Raw genomic sequence first — 22,500 nt, 5'->3', positions numbered from 1 at the left:
ACAGGCAGGTTATTATTTCCATTCTTAACAGCTGAGGTGAGTCAGAATTAAAGATAATATGGATTCCACCAGGAAATATTAAATGTGTATATTCTTATTATAAATATTGGAGTAGAATTTGTCAAGCAAGTGACTTAACCTGAGACTGTGTTGAAACTGAAGCAGTTACATCATAAAAGAAGCTGGTTTGGCCATTTCTTAACTCATGAAGCAGTTAACTTCACATTAAATTTATTCCATTAAGTAAAGGTGTCCGTAACCATGTCATGGTTGTATAATGAAAATTTTGACACTTCATGAAATAAGGTTAAATTTCATCCTTACTGCACCAGAACAGAGTATATTTGGTTCCATGCAAGCACACTTGAGACACAAGAACCAAGTTAACTCATTTCTGAAAGCATGGTACTTTCAAGAATTCTCCATATTTCATATGACGTAACACTCACATATTAATTTTACTGACCTGACCAATGGAAAGAGATTGTGAGAACTGATTTGCATATGATTAGCATATTATATCGTTATTTCATCAGCACAGTGAGGGTTAAAATAAATTTAAAAGCTTTGTATGTTATTGACTGGTTAAACTGGCTCTTCTTCTATGATGTAGCTGCTTGCATTATAAATTTGACTGCAAAGACTTTAATGTTAATGATAAGCCTCAAAAACATAATTTTGAGACAGTAAAACTGGAACAGACAAACTAAAGGGATTTAAATAATTTTACCTATTGCTTTCAGTGAGGCCTGGTGTTTTTGTTTCTGTATCAAATTGGTGCTCATAATGTCTAATTTGCCAAACAGTAGAACATTGTTTTATCAGCTGAAATAACAATGTATGCCACTTTGGTGAACTCAATAAGGATGGGTTTGGATAATCTTACTGCCACTCAAAGAGTCTGTGATGGTTAAAGCATTTATATAGCTGCTGAGCAACACTGGACCTCCATAAAATATTAGTTCAAGCAAGATGGAAAATTCGGCAATGACAGTGGTGGTGGTGGTGGTGGTGTAGATTATAAAGTAACAGAAATATAACAAAATAATTAAATGTCTTAACCTATTTGTTAACATTATTCTTCATAAAATATATCGTGTATGGACTTCAATTAATTTGGAAAATATTTGAGAATTTGGAATGCTTTATTAAAATAGGTCACTTTTGTCAGTATTAAATTGTTGTTTGGAACACACTGAAAATGTTTTTCCATAAATAATTATGACAGAGTTGTATGATATAAATATGAACACTTCAAAACAGAGAAGGCTTTTGTCTTTTAATCATCAAAGAACCAGGGTCAGTTCCAGGTTGGAATGAAAAAGGTTAAAGGTTCAAAATGAGTTGTTAATAAAGATTATAATTTTTGAGAAGATTATTAACCTCAACTTTAGAGATGAAGTGTCTTTTGAATTAATATCTTCAATATTTTTTGTAATATGACAATTGGCACCAGCAAGATGAAATAGCTAATTGCCAACTGGCTGATTGTTAGATACAAATATTACAAAACAAATAAAAACTTTCATCTCAAAAGATAAGGTTAATAATCTTGGGGGACAAAAAATTCTAATCTTATTCTGACACAAATCTCCAGGTGTTCCAAACATTAAGATTCATCTAAGATTCCATCGATTTAATTATTTGATTTATGGAAGGAAATTTTTTAAAAATTGAGTGACGACTGCCAATTCTAAACTAACACAGCTATAGGTACAGCTATAGGAAATGAATGTACTAACCACCCGTGGGTACACAGTTATTAGAAATGTTCACACTAAACACCTGTGGGTACACAGCTATCGGAAAATTATCATTAGAAAATGTCAATAACATGTCATTGTTATATAATATATAATAGCATTATATAATATTACATTATATAATGTGTTATTATATAACATACAATATAACAAAAAATAATCATGTTTTGGAGAAGAAAAATAATGATGATAAAATATTAACAGTACATATATAATTAATGATTATAACAACATTAGCAATAATAATAATAATAATACTAATAATAATTAGTATAACAGTAACAGTAGTAATTTTTCACAATGGCACAAAGTCATAAGTAGTAGTATTAATAACAATAATAATAGTATAAGTATGCAGAAAGGATGCTAGTGATTTTCTTTACAGTATAAAATCTAAACATTGAGAAAGAAAGAGAGAATTAGAGAAACTGACAAACAGACTGACATAAGGGAGGCTTTCTCAGTGACAGACAAGTTTCTGGATCATAGGGACATTTTATTTGATTCTTTCTTTTGAGGAAACCTATACGCCAAGGAAACCGGGAAACCGAACCTTGTGAGGCAGGGATGGCTTGAGAAGGAACAATATATATATATATATATATATATCATCATCATCATCATCGTTTAACGTCTGCTTTCCATGCTATATATATATATATTATATATATATATATATATATATACAATAATAAAAGGGTAATATTAATTAATTATTAATTAATAATTTTACCAAGTAGTGTTCAGTATGTAAAAAGACCATTTATGGTATATTTAAAACATTACGTTATATAATTAGGGTTCAGTAAAAAAAATTTACTTAACCACAAAAGTTCGGTGTGTGGTAAAGTAAATTTTTTTACTGAACCCTAATTATATAACGTGTGTGTATGTATATATATATATATATATATATATATACATACACACACATACTCTAAAGGGAAATAATGACATTACGTATGCTATGTACTAAAGATAAAATATAACAGGATCACATGAAGACATCAACAAATTAACCAAAAAAAAAAGAAAAAACTAATAAGTAAAGCCTCGTTCCTTCACCAGATCAAGATAGAAAGTTAGGGTTATTTCCCTTGCAACCAATTCGGCCAAAAGAAACAACAGGAACATTGTTGAAGGAAGTGGGCAAACTAAGTATAGAATATTCTCTTCTCTAAAATAGCAAGTAATAGAACTAATAACGATATGTGGATGTGTGTACATATAGGTGTGCGCAAGCGAGTGTGTATTTGTTTATGTGATGGGAGTGGGATGTAATGCTTGCAAACTGCTAAAGCTGTGTATGGTGGAAGAGGCAGAGATAATCTCGCTTGCCCAGTTTGTAATTGCAATTAGAATATTCCAAAGCTGGACTGGTCATCCCTGAAAGGTCAGATATTGGGAGACCAACATAAGAAAGCTTATACGCAAACAGCTCAAACCACTCCAGTAGCATCAGTGGAGCTCTGGTGTCTTTTATGTCTGAAGCTGGGTTGAAAATCCATTTCGGATGAAAGTATATGACCTGAGGGCCCATGAGAAAAATATTATCAGCTAATAGCAGCAACAGCAGCTATAGCCATATGGTTAAGTAACTCAATTTGTAAGCACATGGTTTGGGGTTCAGTCCCACAGCATGGCACCTTGGACAAGAGTTTTCTACAATAACTCCAAACCAACCCTGGGAATGAATATGGAAGCCTATATACACACACACACATATATATATATATATATATATATATATATATATACAGGCGGAGGAGTGGCTGTGTGGTAAGTAGCTTGCTTACCAATCACTAGGTTTGGTGGGCCCAAGGCTATAGTAGAAGACACTTACCCAAGGTGCCACATAGTGGGACTGAACCTGAAACCATGTGGTTGAGAAGCATGCTTCTTCCCACATAGCCACACCTGCATCTATCTATATATATATATATATATATATATATATATATATCCATATCCACACACACATTGTAAAATTATACTTGAAGATGAGGGGAAAAGAATCACATTGGAAACGTATATTTTAAATAATTAAAAATTATGCTAAAACATATCTGGAGATGTTTCTTAATTGTAGATTTAATAAGTTTCCAAGGGAGAGAACTTTCGTATGGTAAATGGCAGAGATAGTTTCTCAGATATTTAAAATTGCCTAATTAGGAAATAAAACCTTCTAAGTGAGAAAAGCTAATAATTAAGTTTTATTTTATATTTTATTTCATTTACTGAGTTGTTTTATTGATTATTGCCACATAAACAAAATCCATCTAATGGACATCGTCGGGAGACACGACAATTACAAGTTTTCCCGTTAGCAGTGGACTTCGGATCAATCCCTAATCTATATAGATTCATTATGGTACCACCAGGAACCAATCACAAGGGATTATGGCTTCTGTACCATACCTTTCATACTTCTTTTAGGTGTCTGTGTGATCACGAGCAGACAGACACCATCTTGGGCCCCCTCCGCTTCACACAAAGACCTGCCAAGATGTAAGAGATGGACGGAAACCAGGCTCTGACTACATCCAGCTAGTCATCATCACAGCTGAACAGGCTGCAACAGCATGAAATTCAAACCACGACCCTATTAGTCAGAACCAAACAGTTGAAATACTAATTCATTTCTAACACTGGCACAAGACCACGAATTTCTGTGGGAAGCAAACACTGAATAAGTATTCCAGCCAACCAATCACTGGAGCTACTTAGATATTATATATTACAGCATAAATGGTTGGATATTCCACAGACATCTATTCTTACTCTTTTGATACTAACCACTGCAAGACTATACTGGTTCTAGGATAATAAAACCTCTTAGCTTTGAAGTGATCTAAATTACAGTCATTCATCAAAATTTTAAGCTAATTCATGTTTTAACCCTTTTGTTACTATATTTCTGTTGAGATGCTCTGCGTTTCTTTCAATTAATTTTAAATATAAGAAATAATTTAGTAAAATAACTTGGTTATCATTAAGCTGGTGTTAGGAACATAAATTATGACTAAGGTTTGGTAGAAGATTTTAATTCAGAACTTATGAAAAAAGATATTTGTACTAGAGAGCCAGAGGCAGTTTCAGCTGGGTTGGTAACGAAAGGGTTAAACACCAGCTTAATCATGATAAGGTTATTTTCCTAAATTCTTCATTATTATCAAAAGCAGTGTATTTCAAGAGAAATATGGTAACAAAACGGTTAAAGTGATCTGGATAATAATCTTCCATCAAAATTTCATGTTATGTTCCAATTGCTAGTTTAATAATGACAAACTTATTTTCTTATACTTGTCATTATTTTCAAAATTAATTGAAACAATAGCAGCATATTTCGAGAGAAATATGGTAACACAAGTGTTAAAGTGATCTGAATTCTAATCTTCCATCAAAACTTCCTGTCAATTTATGTTTCAAACACCTGCTTAATAATGACAAAGCTATTTTGCTAACTTCTTCATTAACTTTAAAATTAATTGCAACAAAAGCAGTGTATTTCAAAAGAAGTATTGTCACAAATGGGTTTAAGTGATCCCAATTAAAATTTTCCATCAAAATTAATTTCATGCTATTTTATGAACCAAACAGTGGTGTAATAATGACGAAGTTATTTTCCTAAATTCTTCATTATTTCAAAATTAATTGAAACAAAAGCAAAGTATTTCAAAAGAAATATGTTAACAAAAGGGTTAAAATGATTGTTAGGCACATTGCTCAATGACCGACTGACCCAGTGCATGACATGACTAAACCCTGTGGATTATAATCCAGTTCTTCTGAACAGCTTTGAGTTTCTGTCCATCAAATTTCCCTCACAATACTTAGATCAATTCGAGGTTATGGCAAAGAGGTATTTTCACAAGGTGTTGTACATCAAGATGAAATATATTTCTAGACCCTGGTTCTAAGGGATTTCAATCCTCCAAAATATTGCAATGGGTAATGATTGTATCATGCAGTTTACCTGTCTATTTGTACAGAACATGGAAATCTTTCCATAGTCAACAATATGGTTAATATAAACGCTTGCCAATAAATATTAATATATAGTGGAAACTAGGGAGATGGAGAGAAGAAGGATTGTGTGTGTGTAAGGGGAGGTCATGTATTGTTAAAGACATACTTTCATCTGGCAACAGGCAGCCCATTCACTACCCATCCCACTGTCTTCTAGGCTATTCAATGAGTTGTCTTTGTACAATATTCCAGAAACTTGGTCAATGAAGAGAATAACACCCAAGAATGACGGAAATAAAAGAAATAAAGAGTGGATATATACATACAGATATGTATATATATATATATATATATATAGATATATATATATATATATATATACACACACACACACACACACAAGGAAGAAAATTAGGAATATATAAATGTACAAATACAACTAGAGAAAGACACACAGACACACACACATGTAAAACAGAAAAATAAACAGTGCAAAAGTTAGGTATAAAAATAGGTGGTGATATATAATAAGCGTAATTCGACAGGTGTTAACTGTTTTGCAGTTTTTAAGAAAAAAAAAAATCTAAACTAATTTCTTAATTGATATAAACTTAATGATTCTACTCATCAAAGAATCCCACTGGCATCCTCTGTGCATTTTAGGAATCTATGGAGTTAAGACAGACTGAGAAGGAACCAGAAAAACTTCCTTGATACCTGGTGAAAGAGAAAGAAAATAGAAAAGAAAAATAACATTAGATTAATGCAATGGCTAGAGGGAAAACAGATTTTATATCACACACACACATAGATACACAAACACACACACAGATACACACACATAGATACACAAGCACACACATAGATACACAAGCACACACACAGATACACACACATCACTGGTTGTCAGCTCCATCTTGGACTTAAAATAACATCGCCCTTTTCAAGCCTAGCCAGGCTCATGGGCCCGGTTTCTGTGACATATGTGTTCCCCCCAGCTGGAGTTTCCACTCGATCTAGGTTAGTTAGTTAGTTAATTTTTTGGCTCAAAAAGCAAAAAGCAAGGCTATGTAGGGGGACATGGAGTTATGTACAGGGTGGTGTTCATGTAAAGAGTTCAGGCCACTTGAGGTCAAGTGAGACTTTGAACAAAGCGGTCGTCGGCATCTTCACCATCTCGTCTGGCAGCTTGTTCCATGGATCCGCAACCCGGACAGAGAAAGCCCCTCTCCTTCGATTGAGATGAAATCGTCGCAGATAGAGCTTTTCAGAATGACCCCGCAGATCTGTCACACAGCGTCTTCTTTCTCTCCCTCTCTCTCTTTCTACACACACACACACACGTGCATCTTAACAGAGCACATTTTCTCTTCCTCTTTCTTTCTCTCTGCCACATCTATCTCTCAACACACACACACACACACACCTGAAACAAAGTCATCAACAATTCTAGAAGCCAGATATATCCTCACCTGTGTTTTTCGTATCCTGAGATCGGCTGATGACTTATTAGAATGTTCTTCTTGTTCAATGTTTTGTTCAATAGCTACAATAAAAATAAAACAAAAACAAATTAAATAAATAAAAGAAGCGAATTAAAGAGTTTAGATATTATATTCCCGTTTTCTGTCCCCTCTTTTAAACTTCTCTGATTTGAGTACTGTATAAAACAGTGGTTCTTAAGCAGGGTTTCTGGACACTTGAGACATGTTCTCTCAGAGAGTTCAGTTGTGAACCTACACAAGTGAAGGTGTGAAAAAGAAATAGGAATTTTGAAAGAAATATCTATAAAACCAGCTTTTAATCCTTTAGCATTTAAACCGGCCATACCCAGCCAAATGATCTACCTGTTTTCTGCTCAAGCCAGCCAGATCTGGCCTCTTACACTACAGCAGTGTTTCTCAACCTTTATACCCTTGCGTAAACCCTTAAAATAAATTAAATGTCTGAAGGTCGACTTTGTCTTTCATCCTCCCGGGGTCGATAAATCAAGTACCAGTGAAACACTGGGTTCGATGTAATCAACTATACCCCTCCCCACAAAATTTCAGGCCTTGTGCATATATTAGAAAGGTTTATTTCTTCTTTATGTAGAAGCTTGAAAGCTGAATCAATGGAGAAGCATTATAACTAGTTGAAATCTCCAAGTGGTCTAAACACACAAGTCTTTGATATCCAGGTGGCTAAAATGCATCAGTAGAAGGGCACCCAAGTGTCCAGTGATAGAGTGACCAATGGTTCCGCATCCATAAAGCCCTTAGCTTTATAGACAACTAGTCAGACTCTAAAGGCAGAGGGCATATAAAAGAGAGGTCATATGCCCTCTACCATTAGAGACTGATGAGTTGTCTATTATGCTAAATGCTTTATGGATGTAAAACCATTGGTCACTCTATGACTGGACGTTTATTTAACTGCATGTGATTACATTGCAGCTCTATCCTTCACAGGATAGATCCACAGGATATATGATCCACTGACGATATATATATATATATATATATATATATATATATATATATATATATATATATATATATATATGATTGTGAGTTTGAATCCTGGACCGAGCTGCATGTTGTGTTCTTGAGCAAGACACTTTATTTCACATTGCTCCAGTTCACTCAGCTGTAGAAATGAGCTGCGACGTCACAGGTGCCAAGCTGTATCGGCCCCTTTGCCTTTCCTTTGGATAACATCAGTGGTGTGCAGAGGGGAGGCCGGTATGCATGGGCGACTGCTGGTCTTTCATAAACAATCTTGCCCGGACTTGTGCCTGGGAGGGTAACTTTCTAGGTGCAATCCCACGCTCAGTCATGACTGAAGGGCGTCTCAGCAGCAATATATATATATATATAAAATCTGTCTTGTTCGGTGATTGGACTGCAGTCATATTGGAGCACTAACTTAAAAGGTTTTGCACATCAAATTGATCCAATATTCTCTTAAGTCTGGTACTTATTCTATGTGTCTCTCTTTTGCTGAACTGGATGCAGCTCGGCACCTTTACAGTGTAAGAAATTAAGGGCCGAAACACAGCTCTCTTGAGAGTTTCTTACCAAATATGTATCTTTGTATCTCCTCTTCCACCTCCTCCTTTAATGTCCGTTTTCCATGCTAGCATAGGTTGGGTGGTTTGATCAGAGCTAGCAAGCAGGAGAGCTGCACCAGGTTCCAGTCTGATCTGGATTGGTTTCTATGGCTGGATGCCCTTACTAATGCCAACCACTTTACTGGGTGTGCTGGGTGATTTTAACGTAGCAATGGCACAAACGTTTTTATATGGTACCAACAAGAGTGCTTTTTATATGGCACTGCCACAGGACTTTTTCAGGCCAATCTCTTCACCAACAGGGAGTGCCCTTAATATTTCTGCTGTACAGCAAGGTGCCAAATATCTCAGTTCTTTGTCATCTCATCTGAAAGGTTCAGCAACCTGAGGGTGTCATTCAGGACTCGGTCCCATGTCTTCCTGGGTTTCCCACTCCCACAAGTTCCATCCACTTTGAGAGATTGACACTTCATTATAGAGCTGTCAGCATCCATCCACATCACATGAGCAAACCAGTGCAGTCTTCTCTCTTGCAAACTGCATCTAATTCTTCTTATGCTTAACTTCTCTCTCAATACACTAGCACTGTGATTATAAAGGGTAAAGACCCTCTTTGATCATGGATTGCATCTACAAAGTTCCCTTCTGAGGCACAAGTCTGGGCAAAGTTGTTTATGGAAGACCAGCAGTTATCCATGCATACCAGCCTTCCCTCTTCACACCACAGATGTTGTCCAAAGGAAAGGCAAAGGGGCCGATACAGCTTGGCACCAGTGACATCACAACACATTTCTACAGCTGAGTGAACTGGAGCAATGTGAAATAAAGTGTCAAGCTTGAGAACACAACACACAGCCCAATCTGAGAATTGAACTCACTACCTTTAACCACTGAACCATGTGCCTTTGGTAGTATAATAATAAGTATCCCCACCTGTGGGAGACCGGGGTTCAATTCCCCACCAGGAAGGCTAAAACTGTGATTATATATACATATTTACACACAATATTTGTTATATTTATATAGGCGCAGGAGTGGCTGTGTGGTAAGTAGCTTGCTAACCAACCACATGGTTCCGGGTTCAGTCCCACTGCGTGGCATCTTGGGCAAGTGTCTTCTGCTATAGCCCCGGGCCGACCAATGCCTTGTGAGTGGATTTGGTAGACGGAAACTGAAAGAAGCCTGTCGTATATATGTATATATATATGTGTGTGTGTTTGTGTGTCTGTGTTTGTCCCCCTAGTATTGCTTGACAACCGATGCTGGTGTGTTTACGTCCCCGTCACTTAGCGGTTCGGCAAAAGAGACCGATAGAATAAGTACTGGGCTTACAAAGAATAAGTCCCAGGATCAAATTGCTCGACTAAAGGCGGTGCTCCAGCATGGCCGCAGTCAAATGACTGAAACAAGTAAAAGAGTATGTGTATACATGTATTTATATACATACATGTATAAATGCACACATTTGCACATATATACACTTAATGGGCTTCCTCACAGTTTTCATCAACTAAATCCACTCACAAGGGCTATTGTTAAAGCTACTTGTCCATGCAGTGGGACTGATCCTAAAGCCATATGATTGTGAAGTGAACTTCTCAACCACGCAGTCATGCTAAGGGAATGAGATGGTCATGGCTGGAATGCCTTTGTTCATGGGTCCACTTGATTGATCAGAGCTAAACAATAACAACAGCCAGCTGCCAAACCATCCATAGCCATTCAACTATTTATTTACAACCAAAGGCTCACTATACCATAGTTTGTATGTATGTGTGTGTGCATGTGTATACGGTGGTGGCGGCAAGGGAATTAAGGCAGGATGGTCATGGTTGGCATGCCTTTGATCATAAGTTTACTGATCAATACAGACCTGGTGGGGTGAGGTTAAGCAGTAATACCAACAACAAACAAAACGCCTATATATATATATATATATATATATATATATATAATATATATATATATATATATATATATATATATATATGATAAAGCTTCTTTCAGTTTCTGTTTACCAAATCCACTCACAAGGCTTTGGTTGGCCTGAGGCTATGGTAGAAGCACACTTGTCCAAAGTGCTACACAGTAGGACTGAACCTGGTACCAAATGGTTGGAAAGCAAGCTTCTTACCACATAGCCACACCAGTAACGTAAATGATGGAGTGGTGTTGCAATGTTGGTAGTTGTGTAGCTGCCAAAATGGTGGTAGTGGTGGTGTTGTTGTGGTTGTGGCTGTAGTGGTGCAGGTGTTAGCGCAGCAATGATATTTGAAGTAGTGTTGCAGTGACAGTGTAGTGTTGGAGTGGTGCTTGTCGGTAACCATGGCAACAGCAAAGTGGCTGTTGGTCTTTCATACTTTACACTAATTATTTATGGTAATTGGTTAGTTTTAATTAATTAATGACACCCAATTATCAGGCAGGGTGTTCTTTGTTATTCCCATGTATGTTGTTGAAGTGGTGGTGGTGGTGGTGGTGGCGGCGGCGGTGATAGTATGGTGGTGGCGGTGATAGTATGGTGGTGATGATGATGGTGATGGTGGTATGGTATGGTGGTGGTGGTGATGATGGTGGCAGCAGTATTGGTTGCTCTTCTGATCATTGCTATTGTTGTGAGTGCTTTAGTTAGTGTTACAGTTCTAGTTGCTGAGGTGGTGGTGGTAGTATGATGGTGATGATGATGATGATGATGATGATGGTGGTGGTGGTGGTGGTGATGGTTGCTCTTCTGATCATTGCTATTGTTGTGAGTGCTTTAGTTAGTGTTACTCTTCTAGTTGTTGCAGATGTTGTTGTTGTAATTTTAACAATAGAGGGGAAAGTGGAGGTGGTAAATAAAAGGGGGTGAAAGTGGCAATTAATAGCCTACATCATCATCGACCCATTATCCTGTGAGGGTGGCATTGAAGGAATTATTATTATTATTATTATTATCGTTATTAAGGCGACAAGCTGGCAGAATTGTTAGCACACTGAGCAAAAATGCTTAGCGAGATATTCTGAGTTCAAATTCTGCTGAGGTCAGTTTTGCTTTTCATCGTTTCAGGATCAATAAAACATATACCAATTGAACACTGGGTCAATGTAATTGATTTACCCACTTCTCTAAAATTGCTGGCCTTGTGCCTATAGTGGAAAGGATCATCATCATTATCATATCGACAAGGTAGCAAACTGGCAGACAAAATGCTTAGTAGCATTTCACCCAACTCTACATTCTGAGTTCAAATTCTGCCAAGGTCACCTTTGCCCTTCGTCCTTTCGAGACTAATGAAATAAGTATCAGTCAAATGCTGGGGTTGATATAACCAATTTCCCTTCCTCTCAAAAACTACCGGCCCTTTGTCAGAATTTGAAACCATTGCTGCAATGGCACTAAGCAGGCCAAATTGTTAGCAAGCTGGACAAAATGCACAGTGGTATTTCTTTTGGTTTTATGTTCTGAGTTGAATTTCTGCCAAGGTCAACTTAGCTATTCATCCTTTTGGGGTGGATAAGATCGACTTTCCCTTCTCCCCAAAATTTCACACTCTACAGAAAAAATAATAATAATTATTATTATTATCATTATTAGCTCCGTCTTAGTGTAGGTGGAGGTATTGTTTACAGTTGTGTTTGTTTGTTTGTCTGTGGACAAGATATCTCAAGAACCACTGCATGGATTCGGATGAAACTTTCAAGGATGTTTGGCCTCCTGACTGGCACGTACTGATTAGATTTCAGGATTGATCCAGTACCAGACAAGGATTCTGGATTAGTTTTCCAGTTTTTTTACTTAATTTTTGAGAGTGGTCAGGTGCATTTTTAGTATTCTTGTTTGTGAGAACAGTCGAGTTTATTTCAGATATTCTCATTTTAAAAATCATCTCTGGCTAATCATTGAGTGGACATTGATGTTGCCTTGGTGGAGGTTTGTGCTCTCTGAGTGCTCTTATTATTATTATTATTATTATTATTATTTAGAGAGCAGCACATGTTATTGAAGTGACACTGGGGTAGAAATATACAAAACCCAATATACCCATCATGACTAGGCACATGGATCGCAACCATATGTGCATGATATGGTGACCTCATTTCAAGATAAACAGCACATGCCCTTGCAGGTGGGGCCCAATTAGAATTTTCTTCATGTCAAGTAGCTTATCCTGTTCAAAAGGTCCCTGAATTAGGCTTGTTTAGGGATGATGAATGAAACACCTTCATTCCCAGGGGTGCATTAACCAGCCCCAGAGAATTCCTCCCAACACATGGCTATAATGCTCCCCCACCACATCTGCTCATGATCAGAAATGCACATATCGTCAGTCACAAAGGGACATGTTCAACTGGTTACGGTCAATCAACTGACAAGCAAATCTGTGGTATTGAGCAGAATATTTACTGCAGCCCATCTTTTACACGAAGACAAAACCTGTACATGTTGGAAAAGGATACCCATCATGACTACTCATTGAATAAGGGTACACCAGGCACATGCATCGCAACCATGTGTGCATGATATGGTGACCTCATTTCAAGATAAACAGCACATGCCCTTGCAGGTGGGGCCCAGTTAGAATTTTCTTCATGTCAAGTAGCTCATCCTGTTCAAAAGGTCCCTAAATTAGGCTACTTTAGGGATGATGAATGAAACACCTTCATTCCCAGGGGTGCATTAACCAGCCCCAAAGAATTCCTCTCAACACATGGCTATAATGCTCCCCCACCACATCTGCTCACGATCAGAAATGCACATATCGTCAGCCACTAAGGGACATGCTCAACTGGTTACGGTCAAGCAACTGACAAGCAAATCTGTGGTATTGAGCAGAATATTTACTGCAGCCCATCTTTGGAAAAGGCTTCTGGACTGGGATGGAATGTGTGAAAGTCTGGTTATGTGCACATGCATGCATCGATGTGCAGGTGTGAATGTTATACAGATACATACATATGTTGATATCTGTGCACATAGATATTAGTTCATCCATCATCAACAATGAACAAGGCCATCACATGGGAGAAGCAGATGGGGTATGGTGTGTCCATCTGTGACCATTTAATCCAAGGTGTGCCTGGGGGGTTCTGCCACATGTTAGGCACTGGTGATCTGATGGGACTGAAGCCAAGGAGTTGGCTCTGGACATGCATAGTTCGTGTTCTATCTGTGCCCCTGAAATCCTATTTTGCTTGTAGGAAGTGGCACCACTGCTGATGCATCTTTGCCAGGCAGGGGAGTCTTGTGCTTGCATTTCCCAGGTGTCAGGGTTGATGTCAAAGCTTTTCAGTGACATAAATGAGGGTGTGCTGAAAAATTTCTAGCTTTGGATATAAAAAAAAAATACTAGAGGATCAATTTTATTTTTTATTCAAAATATTCCTCTCTCAGAGTCACACACTTATTACAGTGGTCCTTCAGTTTTCTAAACCCTGTAACAGAACTCAGAAGGTTGGACCTACAACCAGGCCTCTCACGATAACCTAAAAGCCAGGAACTTTTCAGCACCCCTTCATATGTATCCATTGAATGTATGTCAGTGTATATCCATATATTTGTATACTTGTTTGTGCATACATACCCATGGGATGTATGTCGGCATATATATATGTACTTGTGTATACACAGACATCCCTGAATACACAGGTGTGGGAGTGGGGGCATACAAGTAACTGTTTTATATGCATGTATATATGCAAGCTTGTGTGTGTGTTAGTGGAGGTGGGCATGGCATGACTGGTTATGTGTCAACAACGAGGGGAAAGGAGTGAACAATTAGAAAGAAATTAATATAATTAGTGTAATTAGTATTAACAGTGTACTTTGTTAACAGGGATAGTGATTGATGCTGTTGATGTTGAGAGGGTATGGTAAGGGAGACAGGGGTGGTGGTGGTGGTGGTGGTGATATTGGTGATGGAGATAATGGTGGAGACTGTGGTAGTGGTGGTAGTGCTAGTCGTGGTGGTGGTGGTGGTAGTGGTTATAATGATGGCAGTGATGGTGATGGTGGTGGGGTGGTGGTGGTGGTGGTGGTTATAATGATGGCAGTGATGGTAATGATGGTGGTGGTGGAGGCTGTGGTAGTGGTGGTGATGATGGTAGTAATGGGGGTGTTAGTTGTGATGGTGGTGGGTGGTGGTTTTGGTAGTGAGAGCAATATTTGAAGACTGTTACTCTTTGGTCATTTGATGGTGGTGGAGATGTATGGTAGTAGTGATGATGCATACTGTTGTTGTACTGGTGGTGGCCTGTGGTGCTGTTGATACATGAGATGGTTATAGTATTGGTGGTGGTGATGGAAATGATGTAGTATTGAAGATTACAGCAGAGTTGGTGGTGATGGTCATGGCAGTGTTTGCAGTGTTGCAGTTGTGGCAAGAGCGTTGGAGTATTGTTACCTGCAATCAGTTCAGTGACATCATCACTTGGCACCATGACCATCACCAGTGAAATAAGCCCAGTCCACTGAGCAGACACCACCACCATTAACAACACAGTTCTAAAAACATATCAAATACATTCAACTGACCCTTTAATTTTCCTCGAACTTTGTTAGCTGTCCTCTTGATGTCCGTCATCAATTCTTCCAGCTCTTCTTTCATTTCTGAAAATAAGCAAAGAGAAAACAACACATTATTATCATCATCATCATTATTATTGAGGCAATGGGCTGGCAGAATTTCTTCTGGCACAACAGTTACCACCCCAGATAAAATGCTTAGCAGCATTTCATCCGTATTCATGTTCTGAGTTCAAATTCCGCCAAGGTCGATTTAACCTTTCATCCCGTTGTGGGGGAGGAGGAGTCGATAAAAAAAAAAGTCCCAATGGAGCCCTGGAGTTGATGCAATTGACTTGCCCCTACTCTCAAACTGTCTGGTCTTGTGCCAAAATTTGAAATCATCATCATCATCATCATTAAGGCAGTGGGCTGTTCTGAGTTCAAATTCTTATTTCTTTACTACACACAAGGGGCTAAACACAGAGAGGACAAACAAGGACAGACAAACGGATTAAGTCGATTATATCGACCCCAGTGCGTAATTGGTACTTAATTTATTGACTCTGAAAGGATGAAAGACAAAGTCGACCTCAGCGGAATTTGAACTCAGAACGTAACGGCAGATGAAATACCGCGAAGCATTTCGCCCGGTGTGTTAACGTTTCTGCCAGCTCGCCACCTTTTCTGAGTTCAAATTCTGCTGAGATCAGCTTAACCTTTCATCCCTTTAGGATTAATAAATTAAGTACCTAGTGGAGCACTAGGGTCAATGTAATTGTCTTACCTCTACCCCCTGAACTTTCTGGCTTTGTGCCAAAATTTGAAAGCATTATTTTTATTATCATTATTATTATTATTATTATCATTATTTAAAGATGTTATGACAAGAGGACACGAACACATACACATTGGCAGAATCATTAGCACATCAGACAAAATGCCTTGTGGTCTTTATGTTTTGAGTTTCAAATTCTGCTGAGGTCAACTTTATATTTTCGTCCTTTCAGGGTCAATAAACAAACAATCAGTTGAACACTTGAGTCAATTAAACTAACTTGCCTCCTCCTATCAAATTTGCTGGCCTTGTGCCAAAGATTGAAATCATTATTATTATTATTTTTATTATCATTAAAGCGGTGAGCTGGCAGAATTGTTAGCATGCCGGGAGAAATGCTTAGCTGTATTTCGCTGGTTTTATGTTTTGAGTTCAAATTCCGCTGAGGTTGACTTTACCTTTCGTCCTTTCTGGGTCAATAAATTAAGTACCAATCAAGTATTGGGGGAAATGTAATCAACTATCCCCCTCGCCCAAATTCAGGCCTTGTGCCTAATATAGAAAAGATCATTATTATTATTATCATTATTATTATTATTATTATTATTATTATTATTCATATACACTCAACGGGCTAGACACTTGGAAAAGAAAAGAATGCTAACATTGGGCTACAACAAGTAGCCTTAGATGCCAAGAACCCTCCTATTGGGTTACAGCAAGTAACCTCAAATGCCAAGAACCCTCCTATTTGGTTACAGCAAGTAACCTCAAATGCCAAGAACCCTCCTATTGGGTTACAGCAAGTAACCTCAAATGCCAAGAACTCTCCTAAGTATCCTAGCTATTCCTAACAACATTGTTTTCTGCAGCTGTACTAAACTGGGTTCTATACCTATATCCTCTACCCATCTGTTCAGATCTTTAGGGATAGTTCCCAATGCACCTATAACTACTGGGATACATTTTATCCGCACTTTCCATAGTCTCTCTAATTCAATAGCTTGGTCCTGGTACCTATCTATACTTCAAATATTAATTTTTTCATCATTTGGGACTGTAAAGTCAATTATCTGGCACTTTCTATTTTCTTTATCTACTACTACTACTACTACTACCACCACCAGCACCACCACCAAATCAGGCCTTCTAGCTTCTATTACTCAGCCAGTCTGAATGTTAAAGACCCACATCTTATATTTCTTACTTTCTAGTACTTTACTAGGTTCATGTTCATACCATTTACCAGTATGTTCAAATCCCAGCTTTCTACATAGCTCCCACTATTATTATATTATTATTATTATTATAATTTTACTTTCAATCTGCATCTTTGTTACAGTCACTTGGCGAGACATACCCAGTGTCCTGGGACCATCACCATCATCATTATTATTAAGGTGGCAAGCTAAACACGTTCCAGTCTGATTTGGCATGGTTTTTATGGTCGGATGCCCTTCCAAATGCCAACCACTTTACAGAGTGTGCTGGGTGCTTTTTACATGGCACCAGCACAGTGTATATATACACACACTAAGGAATCGTCAAACCTGTTGATATAGACTAACAGCTTCTCCGATATTTTGGTTCAAATCCACACCAATAAAAATAAATTGGCTATTTATTTAAAAACTAATTCAGTAAGTTGACATTTTTGGAAAAGACTAACAATTTACACTAAGTAGATAGAGATATACGTGATAAATTGTTAACTAACATACATGCATGTAAATGTATGTATGTGTATATATATGTTATTGCACCATTGGTGACATCCTGTACCCATTTGTGCATGTATATACATACATACATACATACATATTATTTATTATATATATGTATATATATGTGTGTGTGTGTGTGTGTGTGTAAGATATGAACATTAGAAACTGGGTTGAGCAACACACTTTATTACATAACACCACAATTGTTTCAATATTGATTGGCCAACAGAAACATTGCTGAAGCATTATAGAAAATATAAATTAACACACCATGTCAATTATTATTATTATGATGTCAGCAAACACCAGTGAATTACATTTCCTCACAAAATTGCAGATGTATGTCCAGTGATACAATTGAGCTCATTGTATGATATAGCATTCGTTAGCCGATACACGTGGACAAGCTTTGTAGAGCAGACTACAACCTGGACGGGATTAAGACACACACACACACACACACACACACACACACAGAGCAGACTTCTTTCAGCTTCTATCTACCAAATCTACTAACAAGGCTTTTGTTGTCCTGGTGCTATAGTAGGAGAGACTTGCCAAAGATGTCATGGAATGGGACTGAACATGAAACCACATGGAGAGGAAGCAAACTTTTTACCACACAGCTACACCTGTACAAAAGCATGGATAATGACCACCACACACAATTAGCTTTTGTTTGAATAAAATAACATTCTGATTATGCTATTGATGGTGGTGGGGTGGAGCGTATTTTAAACTTTTTTGTAAACAAAGGCTTTACGCGTAGGCACAGGAGTAGCTGCGTGGCAAGTGGCTTGCTTACCAGCCACATGGTTCTGGGTTCAGTCCCACTGCGTGGTGCCTTGGGCAAGTGTCTTCTACTATAGCCTCGGGCCGACTAAAGCGTCATGGATTTGGTAGACAGAAACTGAAACGAAGCCCATCGTGTGTGTGTGTGTGTTTCTCCCCCACCATTGCTTGACAACCGATGGTGGCATGTCTATGTCCCCGTAACATAGCAGTTCAGCAAAAGAAACCGACAGAATAAGTAGTAGGCTTATAAAGAATAAGTCCTGGGGTCGATTTGTTTGACTAAAGGCGGTGCTCCAGCATGGCTGCAGTCAAATGACTGAAACAAATAAAAAGAATACAAAAAAGAAAAAGAAAAGGGAGTGGGATAAGTAAAGGCAAAGTCACATTCTCGAGTCATACTGACTCATGAGGGCCAGTTTCCCGGTTTCCATGGCGTGTATATTCCCCACCTGGACGGGACAATGGTCCATCACAGGAGTACTCATTTTTGCCAGCTGAATGGATTGGTGAAACGTGAACTGAAGTGTTTTGCTCAAAAACACAACACATTGCCCAGTCCAGGAATCGAAACCACAATCTTATACTCACAAGTCCAGCCCTAACCACTTAGCTACATGCCTCCACAAAGGGAGGGGCATTGGTTCAGCTGATTCAGTCTGGATCCCAAAAGGCTAGAGAAACCAGTGGGTGCTGTGATAATTTGGTAGCCCCCACCCTAGTCCATAAAATAAAATGAAAAAAAGAAAGTAAAAAAACAGGTATGATTCTTTAATTTTGAGAGGACCCTCTCCCTTTGACCCCTAATAGTAGTATTGTTCCATTTTTGTCAAATTTCTTCCAGAGACCCTGGTAGAAGGATGCACCGAGCTGCTAGTAGTAGTAGTAGTGGTAGTGGTAGTAGTAGTAGTGGCAGTATAGCAGCAGCAGTAGTAGTAGTAAAATACTAACATCATATAATAAGCCCTTACTTTTCAAAGTCAGTGGAAGGTAATATGAGGGAGATTTGGCTACCATTTCTGCCAGGTTGAGTGACTCAGTAGAAACCACTCTCATTTAGTAGTAGTAGTTTAATCTGAACTCAATGCTGATCAGAAAGGCTTATTCATGATCAACAGCATTCCAGCCTTGACTCCCACCACTGATTCTAATTTCCATCTTCAGACAGTGTATGAGGACTACATAATCCAACAATGTCCTTCCTTTTTCTTCTTTCTTTCTATCATGTTAACAGTACATTTGAGGGTGATTCGGCAGTTATTTTTAGCATGTCGAGCTGAGCAGCACAGAGAGATTCTGCGTTAGTATCGGTTGGTATTAGTTGTTTCATCCTCATCCCTGATGGAGTTAAAACATTGGCACATTTGCTAATGACCTCGGTCTGGGTCATCCACACCACTGAGGGGTCAACAGGTCAATAATGTCTGTTGCCATGTGGTATTGTATAGTTGCAGAAGTGTGTGGGAGTGTGTGCGTGTGAAAGAGAGAGAGGGGAGGGGAGGAGAAAACACATTGAACACAGATGTACTAGGGTAGGATAAAATATAACTAACGAACTACATATGCATATGTGTGTATAAATCATCATCATCATCATTTAATGTCCATTTTCCATGCTAGGATGGGTTGGACAGTTTGACAGGAGCTGGCAAGCCAGAAGACTGCACCACGCTTCACTGTCTGTTTTGGTAGGGTTTTATATATATATATCACGTGATCACATGACTGACCAGGATATCAGATGTTGCTACACATCACTGGTCACAATGCGCTTTGCATTGTTTTAGCCATCAAGTGATGCCACCTCGCTGGCTAAGCGAGCAGACCAACAGAAGAAAGAGTGAGAGAAAGTTGTGGAAAAAGAGTACAGCAGAGATCGCCATCACCCCCTGCCGGAGCCTCATGGAATTTTAGGTGTTTTCGCTCAATAAACACTCGAAACCTTCACCTGCTTCCAAGCAAAGTAATTTTTTCCGCATGGCTGGACATGATTGCACCAGTCCAATCAGATGGCAAAAAATGAGTTGTATCTGTAATTCAAAGGTCCAACCTTGTCATGTTCTGTGTTGAGCTGAATCTCCCTGAGAACTATGTTAAGGAAGTTTGAAAACAGGGGACAATGTTTACATAAGGGTGACGCTTTGTTTGTACTCATCACATGACATCAAGACAAGCAACACAAACACATATATGCATGAATGCACACATATGCATATATGAATACATACAGTTCTTTGCTTTACTCTGGGCTGTTGTAGAAATCACTTGCCTAAAGCTCTATGCAGTGGAGCTGAGGCCACATGGTTGAGAATTGAACTTATTAACTACACAACCATACCTATGTGCACATGCACATCAGGTTCAATTCCAATGTGTGGCACCTTGGGCAAGTGTCTTCTACTATGGTCCAAAGCCAACTAAATCCTTCTGAGTGGATTTGCTACATGGAAATTGAAAGAAGCCAGTCATATAAAAATGTATGGGTGTATGTGTATCTTTGTGTCTGTCCCCTCCCCCACTTAACTGATGTCGGTGGGTTTATGTCCCATAACTAAGCAGTTTGGAAAAAGAGACAGCAGATAAGATAAGTACAAGATTAAAAAAAAATAAATAATAAATAAATAAAATAGCTAGGATTGATTCATTTGGCTACAATTCTTCAAAGCAATGCCCCAGCATGGCCACAGTCTAATGACTGAAACAAGTAAAAGATATAACATACACCCACACACACAATAAATGCAGACATGCTTGTACAGTTAAGATGTCCATTTGGCAAGAATGGGCTTCAGTCCTTCTTCAGAGCACCCTTGGTACATATTTATTTCTTTATTGCCCACAGGGGGCTAAACATAGAGAGGAGAAACAAGGACAGACAAAGAGATTAAGTTGATTGCGTCAACCCGAGTGTGTAACTTATACTTATTTAATCGACCCTGAAAGGATGAAAGGCAAAGTTGACCTCGGTGGAATTCGAACTCAGAATGAGGCAGAAGAACTACTACTAAGCATTTCGCCCAGTGTGCTAACATTTCTGCCAGTTCGCTGCCCTACACTTGGTACATATCTTCTACAAAACCCTCAGATTGATCAATATTTTGGGAATGGAATTTCATAGAGAAGAATCTATGGAAAAGCTGGTAGTTGTGTGTTGAATGTGTGTCCCTGTTTGTGTTTATGCCTTCACCTATCTTTAAGAAAAAAAAGAGCATTATGTTGTACGTTCTAATTCTTTGTATCCTGTAACTAAGCAAGTCGTCAACTAGTGCTGGTGTCATGTGAAAAGCACCCAGCAAATTCTGTATAGTGGTTGGTGTTAGGAAGGGTATCCAGCTGAAGAAAGCATGCCAAAGCAGACAATGGAACCAGGTGTGGCTCCTAGTCCTAGCAGTTCCTATCAAACTGTCCAATCCATCCCAGCATGGAAAACAGATGTATGATGACAATGATGATGACATCAAGATTGTGGTTTCGATTCCTGGTCTTAGTGGTGCATTGTGTTCATGAGCAAAAACACTTTATTTCACTTTGCTCTTCAATCATTTTGACATCTAACATGTGGTACCCTGTGCACCATTTATAAGCAATATCGATTTGATGAAGGGGGCTGAGCTAATGTACAGCACAAACATTTGATCATCATAAGCAAATCATTTGTGCAGGTTGGTTAGAAAAGAAATTGCAGAATCCTCATTTGTAGTCTACGACAGGACAGTTTACCATCACTGTAACCACAACTACCACCCTCACTATCACCTCAACGATCATCACCACCAACACATCATCATCATCAACACATCATCACCACCAGGCTAAAATAAATCTGAGGCTGATATAATCAACTAAACCTCGATGGAAGTAAGTGACCATGGATGGTCACAGTTCAGTGACTGAAACCTTTAAAAGAATAAAAAGTGTGTGTGTATGTGTGTATTACA

At 38.4% G+C, this 22,500-nt stretch overlaps 1 protein-coding gene across 3 annotated transcripts in view; it reads right to left on the bottom strand.

The window, feature by feature from the left end:
- Positions 1 to 22,500, bottom strand: part of LOC115224208 (syntaxin) — a 302,859-nt gene that overhangs the window by 66,150 nt on the left and 214,209 nt on the right. For all 3 annotated transcript variants that reach the window (XM_029794984.2, XM_029794983.2, XM_029794985.2), the window contains exons 4-5: positions 15,299 to 15,373; positions 7,205 to 7,278 (exon numbers count right to left, since the gene is read on the bottom strand). In XM_029794984.2, coding sequence (XP_029650844.1) covers positions 7,205 to 7,278; positions 15,299 to 15,373 — 149 coding nt within the window. The remainder of the gene's footprint in view (positions 1 to 7,204; positions 7,279 to 15,298; positions 15,374 to 22,500) is intronic.

Source organism: Octopus sinensis, linkage group LG25 (assembly GCF_006345805.1).
Source record: "Octopus sinensis linkage group LG25, ASM634580v1, whole genome shotgun sequence".
In the NCBI taxonomy this organism is placed as follows: Eukaryota; Metazoa; Mollusca; class Cephalopoda; order Octopoda; family Octopodidae; genus Octopus; species Octopus sinensis.
Note: the sequence above shows the minus strand (reverse complement) of the source record. Positions and strands in the feature narration are given on the sequence as shown.